The following is an 18,528-nucleotide window of genomic DNA, read 5'->3' as shown; positions in this document are numbered from 1 at the left end:
TCTCTTCCTCTGTGAAATCAATAAAAATATATTTTAAAAAAAGAAAGAAGGTGAGCAAAATGAGCTTTCGAGCTGAAAGACACGTGGCTTTCACGTTCAATGACTGAAAGGAAAGTTTCCAAATAATAAAAACTTAAGCCAGAAAAGTATGAGAAGGCAAGGTCCCAATTCCCTAATACGTCACCTGCAAAAATGAAATTCAGTTACTCATTGGGTTCCTGGCAGATCTTGGCCTGAACATGGTTATTTCTTCATGGTCATCATTATTATTTTTCAATTGGACCTCAGGGAAGTGGGGTTAATCCTAGTCCTCACATCACGACACACCCTTGTTTGTAGCTCATGCATGGCTCAGGCTCAGTTTTAGTTAATTATTTTGTTTGTTAGTTTTTAAAAATAGTCTAATATGCACCCATAACACCAAAATGAAAAACAAAATGAAAAACAAAAGCTAGGACCCTGACAACCACCTAGAGCTAACGTACCTCCTACCATGACTTACTTTAGTTTTGTTTTTTTTTTAAACTTTACAAAGAGTGCATCACGCTCTATGCAATCTTTTAGGGCTTACTCATTTCTTCTGGCATATTACATTGACGAGGTCCATCCAGCCTTGTGCATTCATCTTAACGAATTTAAAGATTAACTTTAAATGAACTAATTTAATATTAACTTGAATCTATTCCACTGTGCGAATACAGTGGAGTTTATTTCCCCACTCTCTTGGTAAAGGCCATTTGGGTGTTTTCTCAATATTAAGGCGTTCCTTTTTTAAAATATATTTTATTGATTTTTTACAGAGAGGAAGGGACAGGGATAGAGAGTTAGAAACATCGATGAGAGAGAAACATCGATCAGCTGCCTCCTGCACACTCCCCACTGGGTATGTGCCCGCAACCAAGGTACATGCCCTTGACCGGACTCGAACCCGGGACCCTTGAGTCCGCAGGCCGACGCTCTATCCACTGAGCTAAACTGGTCAGGGCTATTAAGGCATTCTTACCGAGTCACTGTGATAAGCACTGGGCGTACATGATTTCATTTGCTCCCCGACCCTATGAGACAGGATTGCTCACCCTCTTTTTTCTCTGAGAAAACTGAAGCTCTGAGACAACAGGTCACTTGCCTGAGATCACAAAGTTGTAAGAATGTGTTCCACGTGTTGCATCAAATGAAGATGTGAGAATTACCTGCCTTTGTTATTAACAAATCTGCCATTGGCTGGTATGAGATTGTCCTTCCACTCGTGGGAAAAACAACAAACCGTCGTTATCTTGTTTTATGCAACTGCATAATAAATGCGTTCCCTTCATCCGTGAGTCAGCAAGTAGGACAAGTAACACTCTTCTCTTGGGCCCCAGAAGGAATTCTGAGTTGAATTCCATGAACCCTATGTTCTGACGGACAGTTTACAACACACACACACACACACACACACACACACACACACACACACGAATGCTGCTGTGTGGAAAACAGGATTTTCTTCATAATTTTAGAATAAACACATGAGCCAGTTTAATCAAGTTCTCTGAGAGCTTCATGCCAGTTTGCAAAACTCGCTGTTGCAGTGTGTCAAAGTTCAATTAGTATTCACTCTACATGAAAAAGAAATTCTCCTTAATCCGGTCTCTGCTTAGAACTCAGCGATAAGGGGAGCATTTAAAAATAGCCTGTGTCCCGTGGCTTGGATGAAAAGATGATGAGGTTCTGTCATCAGCTATCTGTCGTTAGTGTAGATCAAAGTGATTCCCAGGGAAGTGAACGAGGGAGACTGTGAGTATAGCATCACACTCACCTAAGGGCGCAAACACCGGCCGTCCCATTATACCGACATTGTAGGGAGTAAGTGGATTTTAAAAATGTCTCATGTTCTTTGAAAGTGACAAACTTTAATCCTTGAGCTCATTGACTGCCCCCTGAAGAGTCCTAATCGCCACACGGCAGCAGCCATGGCTGCAGCAATGCCACAGACACCGGGCTAACGTGATTAGGAACTAGGCTATTTTTGTCTCAATTTCCTGGGAGGAATCAGAGATAACACAATTTATTCTACTGATGATTTTGATTCGTGGGGCAATGATTGCACATATGTAATGGTCACATTTATCCTGGAACGGGGTGGGGCTGTGTAGAATTTATTAATGTCACCCGGACCGCCAGGAGATTTGCTAATATTTAGGGGAGCCCCACAGAAGAGCTCTGCAGCCTCTGGGATCCCAGAGCGTCTTTGAGGAAAAGGGAGTTGGCTTTCACGTCACACACAGTGCATTTTATCACTAAGGTAGATTCAGTTCTAGAACAACCTAGAAAATGACTCATTATTCTCTTGAACTTTTTAATTGTGAAATGCATAACACAGAGTAGAGAAAACATAGCATGTTATTTGTCTGGTTTTAAATAATAATAAAAGGACATCCATGGAGTTACCACTCAAATTAAGAATTAGAACCTGTGGTCCCACTGTCTTCCATCGAGTCAGAGAGAAACACGATTCTTAATTTAATGCCTTTTCATTTCTTTGCTTGTCTATTGTGTTATCACTTATACATATATTCTACATTCCTTCGTTCTGCCTGTTTCTGAACTTTATATGAATGAAACTACCTATAGGCAGGTCCTACTACTTACTTTACCACTGTAGCTTTACATTTGTGAGATTCTGTCTTCTTTTTTTAAAAAATATATTTTTATCGATTTCAGAGAGAAAGGGAGAGGGAGAGAGAGAGATAGAAACATCAATGCAAGAGAGAATCATTGATCGGCTGCCTCCTGCACACTCCACACTGGGGATAGAGCCCACAAACTGGGCATGTGCCCTTGACCAGAATCAAACCTGGGACCCTTCAGTCCACAGGCCAACTCTCTATCCACTGAGCCAAACTGGCCAGGGCAGATTCCTTCTTGATATGTGCAGCTATAGGTTGTTCATTTTCACTGATATGTAGTATTCCCATCAAAAGAATATGCCGCATTTTTGTTAGCCATTATATTTTTTAAAAGTTAAAAAAAAATTTTAAATTGATGTTTAGAGAGAGAGGGAGGAGAGAGCGAAACATCGATAGGCTGCCTCTGCACACCCCCTTATTGGGGATCGAGCCAGAAACCTGGCAATTGTCCTGACTGGGAATTGAACCCGCAACCTTTCAGTTCACAGGACAATGCCCAACCAGCTGAGCTACACTGTCCATTTGGGGTTATCCAAGAGCTTCAGGAGCTCACAGAAACAGTGCTGCTATGGATATGTCTGCGGGCACACATGCCCTAGGCCTTCTCTACAGCAGGGGTGGGGACCTTTTTTCTGCCAAGAGTCTTTTGGATATTTATAACATCATTCAAATAATATAATTCACTTGATAGAAATTTATGTTGTTGTGAAAAAAGCTAATAGATTTATTGAATTCGAGTCCTGCCTGTGGTTGCCTTGGCAGGGCCAGACTAAAGGACTTCTCAAGGGCCTTATATGGTCCTCGGGCTGGGCGTTTCCCTCCTCTGCCCTGAGAGTGACGATGCTGGGGAGAAGGTGTGTGCAGGTACACTTTTAGTAGATAATGCAAATTGTTTCCCAAAGTAATGGCACCAGTTTAGATTCCCACCAGCAGGCGTTAAGAGTGCCTGTGTTCCATATCCCGGTCAACATTTTGTATTTTTTCATATCGATTAGCCATTCCTGTTTCCTCTTCAGTGAAAGGGTTGTTCATGTCTTCAGTCTATTTTTCTATGAGTTCTCCGCCTTTTACTCACGGACTTGTAGGAATACTTTATATACCAGGTATTCTGCAAATCCAACTACTGTCAATTACATGTAGTGACATGTATTATACCTGTTCCATCCTTTTTTGGCCTTTTACTTTCCTACAGTGTATTTGGATAAACAGAAGTTCTTAATTTTAATGTGGTCACCATAATTAATCATTTTCCTTATGATCTGCATCCTTTGTGACTTATTTAAATTCTTCTCTACCCCATAAAGATATCCCCCTTTATTTTCTTCTAACCGATCGTTGAAATGCCTGCTCTGTCATATATTATGGACTGTTTTTGGACTCTCCAATCTGTTCCTTCCAGTGGTTCTCAACCTTCCTAATGCCGAGACCCTTTAATACAGTTCCTCATGTTGTGGTGACCCCCAATTTTATTGTTACAAATTGAACATAATTAAAGCATAGTGATTAATCACAAAAACAATATGTAATTATATATGTGTTTTCGGATGATCTTAGGTGACCCCTGTGAAAGGGTCGCGGCCCACAAGTTGAGAACCGCTGCTAGACCAAACTACACTGGTCATAATTAACATAGCTTTAGAATAAGTCTTGATTATCTAATAGGCAAAATGGAACTCACTCTGAAAATATTTTTAGCTTTCAAAACAATATAAATATAGGAACTAGGACTTACTTTGCTCGGGGTTGATGAACTAATCCCGGAATCTCTTTGTTAGTTTTAAGTCTTGCATTTGAACTGGCACTTTTTTCCTGAAACACACACATAAAAGACAAGATGAGAATCAGCACTTCAGCAACAGCATGGATTTTCATCACAGAGACGCTAGATGGTTGGGACCCTCCACGGCTGGTTACTTCACAAGGACCGAAGTCCTGGCAAAGAGGTCACGCGGTCCAGGTAGGACTACCAAACATCTTAACAGGGAATGTGGTCACGAAGAAAGCAATTAGCTCTATAACAGCTACGACTCTGTTTAGAAAATGATGTGCAACTGGAATTTGGATTTTAGGCTGAGTTACTGAAAATAGTAAGAATCCAAGAAGAGAAGATTCTCGGGCCAGGAAGAGCAGAAGGGCAAAATCACAGCCTTTGTGGACTTGCCCAGGTAACTGACTTCAGTGCGTTTTCTTTGTAAAAGACAAAGGCATCAAGTTATTGAGGCATAAAGTTGCACAAGGCTCTAGCAGTGACACTGACAAGAACAGGACTAAAAATAACGACCATTTCCCACCCACAATGAACACTGGAATCGGATGAGTAAAGCTCAGTACGAGCCTGTATTCAAGAGGCACATTCTGGCTGTTGGCCTGATCTGATTTCTTATTCCCAGGAAACCAGCCAGATGGGAAAGAAATTCTCCCAGATCTTAAAATACTGATATATCAGTCAGCACACTAGCTCAATAATATTACTCATCTTTACTTTCACAGACATTACTTAAAAAAATATATTCAAGGTGTTTTATTCTTTGCTCACAAAACATACCCCTAAAATGAAAGGAAAGACTATTCTAAACCAATTTAAGAAGTGACTATATAGACTCCAGGAACCAGGGGTGTGGCAATAGTTCAAGACCCAGGCTAAGGGGAAGAATGAAACTCACATGGGTCAACCCACCTTTCTTACCACATGCAAAGCCATGTGAGAAGGCACATGAGACAGATGATCCCTCAAATGAACTCTTCTGTGTTCGTATTTCTCCCAGGATCACAAAAGCCATGTACATCAATGAAATTCCAATGACTCATATGTTCTGGTGGTGGTTTGTTACTGACCACCAAACATGAGCTTATCTGTATAACATTGCTAGCCCAAAACATAGGGTAATTTTGTGATTTTCTAAGAAAAGAAAGAATCGCTACAATTCCTTTGCAGTGTATCTTTCGTGTTAATCCTCACCCCAGGGTATTTTTCCCATTTACTTGTAGAGAGAGTGGAAGGGAGAGAGAGTGGAAGGGAGAGAGAGAGAGAGAGAGAGAGAGAGAGAGATTAGTTGCTTTCCACAATGCCTGACTGGGGATTGAACTTGCAACCCAGATATGTGCCCTTGACCAGGAATTGAACTGTGACCCTTCAGTGGGTGGGGAGAGAGAGATTAGTTGCTTTCCACAATGCCTGACTGGAGATTGAACTTGCAACTCAGATATGTGCCCTTGACCAGGAATCGAACTGTGACCCTTCAGTGGGTGGGCTGACCCCCTAACCCAGTGATGGCGAATCTATGACACGCGTGTCAGAGGTGACACGCGAACTCATTTTTTTGGTTGATTTTTCTTTGTTAAATGGCATTTAAATATATAAAATAAATATCAAAAAATTTATATGTGACACGGCACCAGAGTTAAGTTAGGGTTTTTCAAAATGCTGACACACCGAGCTCAAAAGGTTCGCCAGCACTGCTCTAACCACTTAGCACACTTTGCATTCTATTTTACCTTCCTTACCTCACACTAAACTTAAGAATGTTTTCATGAACATTTGAAATGTATGACATAGATATTGTTTCCTCTGCTGATGTCATCAGGGAACAACAGATGAGCTGCCTAATTTCTTACAAAGCAGGTGGGAGAACGAGCAGAGAATTCTAAAGCACTAACCCCAGGAAGGCCGGGCCCATGTCCTCCCTTTACCCTCAGGGTCACACTGCCTGGCTCAGGGGCCTGGCACTGTAAATTCATCATTTACTAAATGACACATTTTAGTAAATTTATAGAGCTGTGCAATTGTCACCCCAATCCAGTTTTAGAAAAGCTCTATCAACTCCAAACGTTTCCCCAAATCCACCTGCAGTTATTTCCTGCTCTGAGCTGTAGCCCCAGGAAACCAGTCAGCTTTCTTTCCCTACAAACTTGCCTTTTCTAGATTCATATACATGGAATCCTATAATAGATAGCCTGGCGTTTTCCACTTGGGTAATGTTTTTGAGGTTTATCCATATTGTAGCCTATTTCAGTGTTTCACTTATTTTAATTGCCAAATAATATTCCAGGGTATGGCTATACCACATTTTGTTTAGCCATTCATCTGGATTGTTTCTAGTTTGTGGTCATCACACATAATGCTGCTATGACCATTCATATACATGTCTGTGAGGGCATAGGTTTTCATTTCTCTTGGGCAGATTCCATTCCCGGGAGTGAAATTGCTAGATTATACGGTAAATTTATAGTCAACTATTTCAGATGTGACCAAGGTGGCCGCACCATTTTGCATTCCAACCAGTGATGCATAATGATTCCAGCTTTCCACATTCCCACCAACGCTTGGTAATGTCTTCCATTATTGCCATTTGAGTGGGTGTCTCATTGTGGGCTTTCTTTATTTGGAAGACTTTTTTAAAATTGACTTTTTAGAGAGAGAGGAAAGGAGAGGGAGAGAGAGGAATGTCTATGTGAGAACACTTCGATTGGCTGCCTCCTGCACCAACCTTATGGGATCGAGCTTGAAAACCAGGCATATGTCCTGACTGGGTATCAAATCAGCAAATTTTCAGTTCACGGGACAATATAACCAACTGAGCCACATCAGCCAGGGAAAGGCTTTCTTTATTTTAAAAATAAAGTTTGGATTTGTTCTTACATGTCCTTGTATTCCTCAAAATACCTAGTATCTTGCAACACGGAACATTCATATGCCTACTGGTTAGCTGCATTTACATCCATAAATCAGTTCTGTGTTTGCTTATAGATATCATTTAACTTCTACTCAGGGTGTTTATTGGGGAAGGGAAGGTTTAAAGAGATGTCTTGCCCAGCTAGCGTGGCTCAGTGGTTGAGCATCGACCTATGAACCAGGAGGCCACGGTTTGATTCCTGGTTAGGGCACATCGACCTATGAACCAGGAGGCCACGGTTCGATTCCTGGTTAGGGCACACGTCCAGGTTGCAGGCTGTATCTCCAGTGTGGGACCTGTGAGGAGGCAGTGGATCAATGATTCTCTCTCATCATTGATGTTCTTCTCTCTCACCTGCTCACTTCCCCTCTGAAATCAATAGAGGTGGAGAGAGAGAGAGAGAGAGAGAGAGAGAGAGAGAGAGAGATCTTAAAAAATGAAACAAGCAAACAAACAACACCAAGAAGGGCTGGAGGAGGAAGGAGGCTGATGGGAGCCTCGGATGGAACAGACCCAACAGAGAGGGCTGGGCCAGGAAGAGAATTAGACTGGGAGGTGATGTGAGAGATGACTAAGATATTGTTTCCCTTGGCAACAAACACCTTAATAGTATGTGACACATAAACTAAGTACCTAAAACAAACTGGGACTAAGTAAGACTAAGTGGAAGCCATTGAAAGGGCCCTCAGCAGGCAGTTTGTAGAGCAGTGTTGTGTTTTTTTTTTTAAATGTCAACTCTTTAGTAACATTTATATATTTATATAAGAATTACTAATATTTATTACTAGAGGCCTGATGCATGAAGTTTGTGCAAGGGGCTTGGCCCTCGCAGCCCCCGCTTCGTCCGGGAGGTCATTCGGCTGTCCAGTCTAATTAGCATATTACACTTTTATTATTGTACATATTTTTAAATTTTTCTTTTGCAATTACAGTTTGCATTTAACATTATTTTGTGTTAGTTTCAGGTGTGCAGCACAGCGGTCCCAGGGAGCAGCGTTGTACGTGACCCGCTCACGCTGGTTTCGGAATCATCTGGATGCGCACAGAAACCCACATCCCCAGGCTCCGCCCAAACTCGCTGAGTGCGTGTGTCTGGGATGCAGGCCCAGGAATCGGCATCTCAAACAAGAGGCCCAGGTGACCTGAATTCTATTTCAGAGAAAAGATACCTTCACACTCAGGGATCCCCCCAGTTGGTTTTCCACATGACAGTTTCAAACAGCGCTGGAGTTCCACAGAGCTGCCCCCGGGGGTCCACAGAGAGGCCCAGCAGGGCAGGAACCCCTCGAACGGTTCCTACTTAGGGGCTCCATCCGTTGAAAAAAACCCTCCCTTTCTCCAAAGTGTTTGCAAACTAATGTCAGGGAGTGACAGTTTTATTTAAACAGCAGATCAAACAACTTCCTCCCTGGCTTGGAATGATTTTACTTCGTTATGAACTAAACGCCCTTGTCAGTGTCCAGAGTAAGTTGCGTTTCCCTTAGTTTCTCTGATGCTGGAGACGGTCACACCACCTGTAATGCCGCTGCTGCTCCCCGCTGAGTCTCTGTGTTGTCCCGCCGAGTCTGCAAGGAGTTAGGCAGCCGCAGCCCTGTGAGGTTCCCTGAGTTGGTTCTGGGTTGGCAGTGTGGGAGAAATCTCATTTTCCTTTTTCTGGGCCCAGAACTATAAAGAAAGCCCAGGGGACAGATGGATGCAGGGAGCTGGAGGCATAGAGAAAAGAAGTGGGGGTGGGAATAATAGCTCCGGAGACTGCTAACGAGGGATCTACACGGGGAAGAGACACCAAGCACTGAATATGAACTCGCAGAGCACTCCGCCCTCCACACCGACTGTGCTGTTGTGCACATGGGAACCGCTGCATTTCAGAAAGTACATGAACACTAGAAAAGGTTATTTATGAACCAGAATTAGGAGATTTAGGGGGACACACACACATCTTTAAAACGTAGGCACACCTTCAGCTATACAGTAAATGAGAACTCATTCCAGCATTTGGGGAGTAACCCGTAGAATGTACTCTGTAAGGAAACAATCTCATTTGATGTTTCATATGTGATTTCTCCAGTGGTATTAACATGAACTAGGACACTGCCTCCTCAAATATAAAGGAATTTTGTCTGTGTCTTTTGAGTGATGATGATCCGCTGAGTCATATTCACTCTGTGAGAATTTCTGAACGTTAACAAGTGACAAGGCCCAAGCTGTGAGATGCAATTGCTGACTTGGGCCCACCAGGATCATAATTATGCAAAGTCAACAGTTCCGTTATCATTACCCACCCAAACAGATGATTAGAATTAGTAGTCTTTTGTCAGAATTATTCAGTAGTGATGAAGTTGGCCTGAAAAGTCTCTGCTTTAAGGAAATTCTTTTTCTAAAAATTAAAATACAAATAAAATACAGCCACGTACCTCATTTTATATCAAGCAAATGTCAAGTGGGGCAAGTCATTTTTAAAGCATCCAATATTTTTCACATGGTTGCTTCTCAAGGCAGATTGGAAATGTTTAAAATAATCTTTAAAAAGTAAATAGTGCTTTAAGAAATTGCTCAGAAATGATTTCATTATATACCAACCAAATTAGAACAAAGGCTTTAAGATACCATGTCACTGATTACAAAGAGGAGGCCATACTGTTATTATACATTACACTGAGAACTCTGAGTTGAGGATATTTTCAACAAGACGATGCATCTCCAAGATTTTCAAAGGAGTAACATATACACACCCAGAGAATTAACTGATCTGGAAGAGCCATAGTCAATTCTTGCCCAACGTGTATCAGTTAGGATAGGGTAGGTTATGTTGCAATAACAAACAACCCCTAATAACAGTAGTTCCGTACTATACAAGTTTATCTCTTGCACATGCTACATGTCCATGGTGGCAGGAGGCTCTGCTCATCCCACTCACAGTGGAACACCATAGTAGAGGAACCTCCTGGCCCATTCTTCACGAATACACTGTTCAATGGTTCTTAAGTGCCTGACTGTGCTAAGAAATCAGAGATATAATCCTCATCCCCTAAGAAACCAACAGGAAAGTGAACAGATGTTTCAAAGTGAGAAGGACGTGTGGGGAAGTGCTGGGGATGACACCTCACTCAGAGGAGGAGGTCAGGGATGCTTCCTGCAGAGGGGACTGGGCAGGACTGGGTCCAGGGGAGGAATGCATAGCCTGGTAGGAGGGGAGAAAACATGGCACTCACTGAGAACCATAACGAACCTGGTCCAGCCAGAGAGAGCCTAAGGCACCGGGAGGGCGTATGAGAGATGTGGGGGTGAGGTGGGCAGGGGCTGGACCAGGGAGGGCTGGGCCTGGGCATCTGGATTTTCCCAAAATGCCAGAATTGTGTTTCAGAGGTGGAAGCAGAGAAGCGGTCAGGAAGCTTGTCTGTAAATCAGAAGAGGATCAATGAAAAGCTGAATGTAGGCAAGCAGAACCCGAGTCTGGACTCCGGAGTCAGACCGCCTCTCTGCTTCCTACTGTGGGACCCTGAGCAGGTTCCACAGCCTCTGTGCGTCAGCTCCCTCACTAGTGAAATGGCAATGAAAGTAGCACCTCCTCCCCTGGGGAGCCTGTTGTACAGGAAGGCATCACAAATGACAGCCTGTAGTAATAAGACGGCTGCTCTGGGAATAGAGACGAGAATTGAGTTGTTGAGAGAACTGCTGAGTGCCCACTCCATGCTAGGTGCTTTGCTAGGCTCTGAGAAAAACAACAAGAAAAAGACAAAAGAGACAAACAAGAAAAACATTGCCAATGCTAAATTATAATTTGAGAATTGAGAAGACTGGAGGTCAACTGAATGTGTAGGGGAGATGGAAGAGGAAAAGGTATAGTGGAGAATGACAGCCAGGTTTCTGGCTTGGCTGACACCTGTTACTCCACAGCTGTAAGGCATAATGGGTGGGTTGACTTTCCAAGTGCAGGTGTTTTTCTGGGCAGGCAAAGCCAAGGTGACATGGCTATCATGGCAGAAACAGGGCTGGTCAGAAGTGCATTTTTCTTACAGGCGATGAAACATAAGCTTCGGGGCAGAGAAGCGGTGCAGATGGAGAGAACATCTGTCCGAAGGTCAAGAGTTGGGGGGCTGGCCTCACAGTTGTGACTCTGAGCTCAGGGCCAACTGGATCTAGGGGACCAGGCAATGGCTCCTCTCTCTTTCCGCTTGTCACCTTGGTTTCATTCTTTTCATGGCCTTGTGGCAACCCCAGATGCAATCCTCCCAACTCTGTGACCTAACAGGCCTTGTGAGCCCAGTTACACAAACCCCCTGCCCTTTGTCGGGTGTGACAACTGGGGGTTAGGGGGTATCTCTCAGCAGGAGTGAGGGGGTTTCTGGGAGAAATGAAGCAATAGTGACCACAACACCTTTTATTCTTCAGCCTGTGAACTCTCACCTTGAAGTTTTTTTCCCTATTACTATACATATTTTAAAATATACAAACTCTCTACTGCATGTATTCTGATTTTAAAAAAGTGTATTTTTAATTTATTTTTTAATATTTTTATTGATTTCAGAGAGGAAGGGAGAGGGGGAGAGCGATAGAAACATCAATAATGAGAGAGAATCATTGGTCAGCTGGCTCCTGCATGCCACACACTGGGGATGGAGCCCACAACTCGGACATGTGCCCTGACCAGCAATTGAATGGTGACCTTCTAGTTCATGGGTCAACACTCAACCACTGAGCCATACAGGCCAGGCAAAGAGTGTACTTGTTTATTTTTAACCTTTTAATGTTTTCACATATATGAGTTTTGAGTTTTTGACTGGTGGAAAATAACAAATTTTCTTTTTTTCCCCATTTATTATTTCTTCCATCCCTTCTGTGATTAGTCCTGGTTAACCCTAAATTTAGATCGCTGCCCATACATTCTCTTCTATTCTCCCATCAGAGGTTGGAGCAAACAGAGGACACAAATGTTTTACTAGCACCCCCGGGCCTGCTAGCCAACACCAGCATCAATTCGTTCCTGGTACGATTATTTTACAATGTGGATGGATGGAGCCAGTCACTAGAATTCTATCCACAGTCTTGACAGGCAATAATCCAACCTGGTGTGGTTCCATTATTGATGTACTTTTAGCCTGAGGCTAGGAAAAGACTGCTTGGTTATAGCTAGCATTTGGGTTGAAAAAGCTCTTTAAAATTGAAATAGGGTACTTAGGCAATGAAGAGTAAGCACCATTCTTTTTCTTCCTTTTTTTTTAGTCTCCTTTTGGAGAAACGGGTGCTGCTAGAAATATCTTCATTCTAAACTTTGCAAACAGAATTGATCCTGAAATGCTAAAAGGGGTGTGTTTAACCACCAATGCCTCTATTTGCTTATCTTCTCGAGCTTTTAGAAGCTTTCCAGAAAAGCGCCCATGCTTTCCCACGCTCCTTTCTCCACATGTCCCCTCCAATTTGTGTTCCACGCCCATAAGACACTTGAGCCAAGCACCTACTGTTGCTGTGGGAGCGTGGTGGGATGGGGCCCCCTTGGGCAGCCCGACACCAAGCTGGGGAGAAAAGGCAAGAACAAATGACCTGTCATTTCTAATCTCTCTGAGGAGGCTTTCAAATTCAGGGTTTATGAAGAATACAGCAAGCCTTCGGTCTACCATTACGCAAAGTGGTTTCTGAGTGTTTGATCTCCTGGTCTCCGTTCTTCTCTCTCTAGACCCTACCAGGCAAATAAGTCTGAAGAGACAGTTTGCTTGTTGCCTCATTCTTTGCCTCTCAACTTAGGTGAACATCTTTTCCTGAGTAGAAGGCCAAAAAGTGTGGAACTGGCAAAGAAGAAAAATATGTTAAAGTACATGCTTAAGAGCTTTAATGACCGCTCCCCGTTCTTCCAAAGATCCTTGGAGATGCGCTTGGGAGCTTAAATGTATGTTCCTTCGGGGATATAGTGACTACTTATAACATACAGTCTGTTCATTCAGCTCCACACATTTAAAACACTTAGTGTGTGAAAATCATATTAAGTTAGAAACATTGCTCTCCACACTCACATTTTATGACACAATTTAAACTTTTCAGGGGCACCTGACATCTGTGTTTTCACACTCAGGGTCGTCCACTATTTGAGTCTTCTAACATCGTCGCCCCTAATTCGTTTGACATAAAATGCAGTTTGGGTTGTGTGCTTGCTGTCTTGGAAATTGGATTCTAAGCCACACATGCCCATTTAGTGGTGGTGAGCTCCACACTGCTCACCATTTACTGTATTATTGTGTCAAAGTAACTGTGCAAAGGCTAAGATGATTCACAGAAAGAATAACTAAGAACTTTTTTTCATTTAAAACGAAACTATAACTAAGTTAGAACTTTTTTTCATTTAGAAACGAAACTGATTCTTTCAGAAGAACTTAAAATGACCCCTGACTGAAGTCAGTGTTTTAGGCTAATAGGTTTCCCCCAAACTCTGTCTTCAAAATATCAAGTGTGTCCTATACCATGTGACTCAAATACAAGGTTGCATCCATTTTTCTGAAGAATAATTTAAAAAACAAACAAAAACCTTGCCCCTATTCTGGCATCTACCATAACGTAGCAGATCACTTACAGGGTGTCTTTTACCAAAATCCAAGGTTTCCTGATGAGGCTTAATAAAACCAATGGAGCCATTTTTCAACTGGGATACTGAAGTGAAATTTCACAAATATGAATGCTACATCTGTTGTGCAAAGGTCATTTGGAAACGCTAAGGGCAAAAATAACAAAAACCCAAAACAAAACAAAAACAACATGTACGTATGCTGGCACATTTGCCTACATACATGTTCTCTCTCTCCCCGTCCCCCACGCTTTCTATAACAGTTCTTGTTATAGAGAATAACAAAAACCCAAAACAAAACAAAAACAACATGTATGTATGCTGGCACATTTGTCTACATACATGTTCTCTCTCTCTCCCCCTCCCCCACGCTTTCTATCACAGTTCTTGTTATAGAAGAGAAACTCCTAGAGCACAGATATAATCATATTTAATTTGTTTCTTACGTGAGGCAATATGTATGTATTTCACTGATGCTCCTGTGATAATCTGACAATAAACAGAGCTTTTGATTCCTTGTCAATGATGGTATCTTCCAATTACAAAACCTTGACAACAATAAAAATAACAGCTGTTGCGCTGGCCAGGTGGCTCAGTTGGTTGAAGTGCTGTCCCTAACACCAGAAAGGTTTCAGGTTCAATTCCAGGTCAAGGCATGTACCCAGGTTGTGGGTTTGACCTCCTATCTGGGAGCATACGGAAGGCAACCGATTGATATTTCTCTCACATCAATGTTTCTCTCTCCCCCCTTCTCCCTCTCTTCTGTCTTACAATGAAACCTCTTATTTTTAGGCCACTTTCACCTCTATTTCCAGAGACATGTGGTGCCAGCAATTCCTGAGCGTTTTATTCATTCCCAGTGTAACTGGCTTTCTTGGGTTTGTTAAGTTTGTTCCCACCTCTCTCTCCCTGCTTTCCGCCTTGCACAATGTTGATGTGTTGTATTCTGTTCTCTTGGTCTTAGAGGATTATTATTATTCCGAAGAGTCCTTTACCTGTTGTTTTCCTAGCATTTCAGAAGGAAATAAAGGGGTCTACATTCTTCTTGTCCTATTAATTTAACCTACACCTTGTGTACATTGTTTAATTTTACACCTGTATGCAGTAGTTATTATGATCCTCATTTAGAGCTGAGGAAACCGAGTTTCAGCAACTTGCCCAAGGTCTCCCGGAGGGTTTGACCTCATGCCTTTCTGATATCAGAGCCCAAGCTGTAGGTCACGACCACCTGCAAGCATCCGTGGTAAAATAACGGTAACAACTGTTGATTGCCACTGAGCATTCACCATGTGGTTTGTGCAATAGCTCTGTGAGCTATTAACTCATTTTATAGGTGAGGAAATTAAGTCACAGAATTGTTAAGGAGCCTTCCCAAGATCACAGAGCCCAGAAGGTCTGGCTCCAGAGGTTGTGCTCTTAACACGTCCCAAGGTCACAGTTCAATATACTACGTCTACCTTGTGGATTTCCACAATCTACTTTAGGAATCTACCCAGCTCTGCTCTTTTCTCTTTCCTACATGACTTACTCCAAAAGAAAACAAAAACCTCCTTACACCAGCCAACCAAAACAGAGACAGAATAGAAGACAGCCAGAGTTAAAGTAAAATCATTTTGAAAATATTTGCACAAGAAATTATTCTACTATATTACGTATCCTCTGTTTACAGTGACTTTCAGACATTCAATTCAGGAATAATGTGAAGAATGTGCCAATATAACCAGACACATAAAAAACTTTTGCCCTAACCGGTTTGGCTCAGTGGATACAGCACTGGCCTGTGGACTAAAAGGTCCCAGGTTCGATTCCGGTCAAGGGCATGTACCTTAGTTGTGGGCACATCCCCAGTAGGGGGTGTGCAGGAGGCAGCTGATCGATGTTTCTCTCTCACTGATGTTTCTAACTCTCTATCCCTCTCCATTCTTCTATGTAAAAAAAAAAATCAATAAAATATATATTTTAAAAAATCACTTTTTAGAGAAGAAACGACAACTAGAATTTGCTTCCTAGTGATAGCCTAAAACTATGTATGCTAGGGGGCGCTATTGAACAATTTTAGGGGTTGTGTTCATTGGTGTTCTTGGGATTTGCATGCAGTTGAGCTTTGGGGTAAGGAGAGCTTATAATTTTTAATTGAAACCTGTTTAACCTCAGCCTGGTAACTGTTAGTCAACACAATACTTTACTGCAGGAGAAATTTTAAAGTAAGTTACATTCATTATATGTACAGTTCCTTCTTATTCATGCAGAGGCATTAATCACACATTATTTTCTCTTCCACCTGCAAATCTGAGAACTCAATTAAAAGATAATGAATTGGAGGTGTTAAATGCAGAGGGTGTCACTGTTTCTAGAGCATTATTGATGGTGAAAAGACTGTGTCTCGGGCAGTTAATAGAATCTGTGAGCTAAAGGAAGCACAGAACCAAATTAGTGGAACCAAATCATTAGCAATCAGGAAATCTTAGTTCTAACTCCGTTGCTCCACAATTAAGCTAAATTACCTAAGTACATGTTAATAAATCATGATGCTGTAAATACACAGGATTAGGAAGGTTAGAAAAGCACAGCAGTGCTTATGCTGAATGTGGCCACACACGCTCAGTCCAAAGTAGAAAACGGAATGTAGTTAACATATAAAAGGCCAAAGGACATGCAGACCCACATCCAAAGGCGATACAACTAGGAATTAATATACATCCTTCTATAAATGTAGGTAAGTATATATCCTCCGAATTTTCAATAGTGGTCTAAAAATTTTTTTGTTCTGCAAACTGATGGTTGCCAGATGGCAGGGGTTGGGGGACTGGGTGAAAGAGGTTAAAGGGAATAAGAAGTACAAATTGGTAGTTACAGAATAGAAATGGGGATGTAAAGTACAGCATAGGGAATATAGTCAATAATATTGTAATAACTATGTACGGTGCCAGGTGGGTACTAGACTTATCTGGGGGATCACTTGGAAAGGTATAAAAATGTCTAACCACTAAGCTGTACACCTGAAACTAATATAATATTAAAAGTCAACTGTCGCCCTAGTTGGTTTGGCTCAGTGGATAGAGTGTTGGCCAGCGGACTGAAGGGTCCCCGGTTCGATTCCGGTCAAGGGCACATGCCTGGGTTGCACACTCAGTCCCCATTGGGGGGCGTGCAGGAGGCAGCCAATCAATGATTCTCTCTCATCACTGATGTTTCTATCTCTCTCTCTCTCCCTTTCCCTTCCTCTCTGAAATCAATAAAAAAAATATATTAAAAAAAGTCAATTGTCAATGAAAAATAATTTTTTTTAAGTATTTGTTCCAGAATTGTGCCCACTACACAAAATAATTTTAGGAGAAGCTGTTTAAAATGTTTTTGAATGAACATTATCTATTAAGTACAGCACTGAACACATATGCAGAACTTTAACACTTGCTTCTTAAAAGGAAACGAAGTAGAACTGTCTACGCTGAAAGGCACTGTGTGGAAATAACAATTTGACCAAGATATGACTGTGTGTCCCCTCGAGGCTCATTCATCACTTCTCCCCATGGAGGGAAGGACTTGAAGTTGAAGGCCATGCGTTAGGCACAGCTCTGATATGTTATGCAGCTCCTACAGTAGTTTAGGCAAAAGGAACTCAGTGAGCACTTTGTTGACTGAGAAGTTGTACAGACAGAAATGTGAGCTAATAAATGAGCCCCTGGAGTTCAGCCAAGTTCACGGGTGTACTCCTATGTAGTTCAGGGCGGGCTATGACGCTCCTAACTGTGGCTTAATAGTGGAGGTGAACAGCCCAACACCATTTCGCTAAAAGAACCATCGACCTTCTTGAAAATTACTAAGTCAAACATAATCTTTTCCTCCCCGCTCTCAAGTCCAAGATCATGATTGCTTACAATTAGGAGGCCTGACAGCGTTTGGAGTAGGATGGAGGTGAAGTGGATTTTCCTGCTACGCACGAAACCGCGGGACTCATTCCATGTGTTCGTTTTTAAAAACCACTTAGTTTGTGCTTGGAAATAGCTTTCAGCGGCATACACAACACATAGGTCCTTTCTCAGCTGGCAACTTGGAAACTACTATTCTGGGACACAGACTAAAAAAAGAAAACCCTGAAAGCCTTTTGGTGGGTGTATATGAGATGATTTAAAAAAAAAAAAAAACAACTAGGAAAAAAACCTAACGTGTTATATTTAAAGAATTCCTAAGTATATACCCATTCATTCAGTAGGCAATGTCAGACTTGTAGAGCCAAAAGTTACGTTTCAGGGACCAAGTTCAAGGATTTAGGAGAGAAAACACGTTGAGGGTGATAGTGGGGCAAGTGAACTCATTATGTCCTTTAATTCACATCTATGGATCCTAAAATGCCAGCTTTGGGCTTCATCTTGTCACTAAATGTATGTTGCCACCCAGGTAACATCTACCTAATTATATCAGGTCAGGGGCCTGTAGCCCTGCTCAAGGTGGTTTGGAGAGGTTTAGCAGGTACTTTCTCCACCCCCACTCCTGAAGCCCAGCCTCAGATATGGATATTGGGGGGCAGGCACGCTCCTGCATCTTTTTTTTTAAAATATATTTTATTGATTTTCTACAGAGAGGAAGGGAGAGGGATAGAGAGCCAGAAACATCGATGAGAGAGAAACATCGA

General features: G+C 42.1%; 1 protein-coding gene across 2 annotated transcripts in view; it reads right to left on the bottom strand.

The window, feature by feature from the left end:
• The window catches only part of LOC102246577 (chromosome unknown open reading frame, human C1orf21), a 105,989-nt gene that overhangs the window by 14,969 nt on the left and 72,492 nt on the right, over window positions 1-18,528 (bottom strand). The window contains exons 3-4 of one of the 2 annotated variants that reach the window (XM_014538034.1): window positions 12,802-12,855; window positions 4,402-4,478 (exon numbers count right to left, since the gene is read on the bottom strand). In XM_014538034.1, coding sequence (XP_014393520.1) covers window positions 4,402-4,478; window positions 12,802-12,855 — 131 coding nt within the window. The remainder of the gene's footprint in view (window positions 1-4,401; window positions 4,479-12,801; window positions 12,856-18,528) is intronic. The other variant, XM_005856659.2, reaches the window with a different exon arrangement.

This window comes from Myotis brandtii, unplaced genomic scaffold (genome assembly GCF_000412655.1).
Source record: "Myotis brandtii unplaced genomic scaffold, ASM41265v1 scaffold104, whole genome shotgun sequence".
In the NCBI taxonomy this organism is placed as follows: Eukaryota; Metazoa; Chordata; class Mammalia; order Chiroptera; family Vespertilionidae; genus Myotis; species Myotis brandtii.
This window is presented reverse-complemented; position numbering and strand designations above follow the sequence as displayed.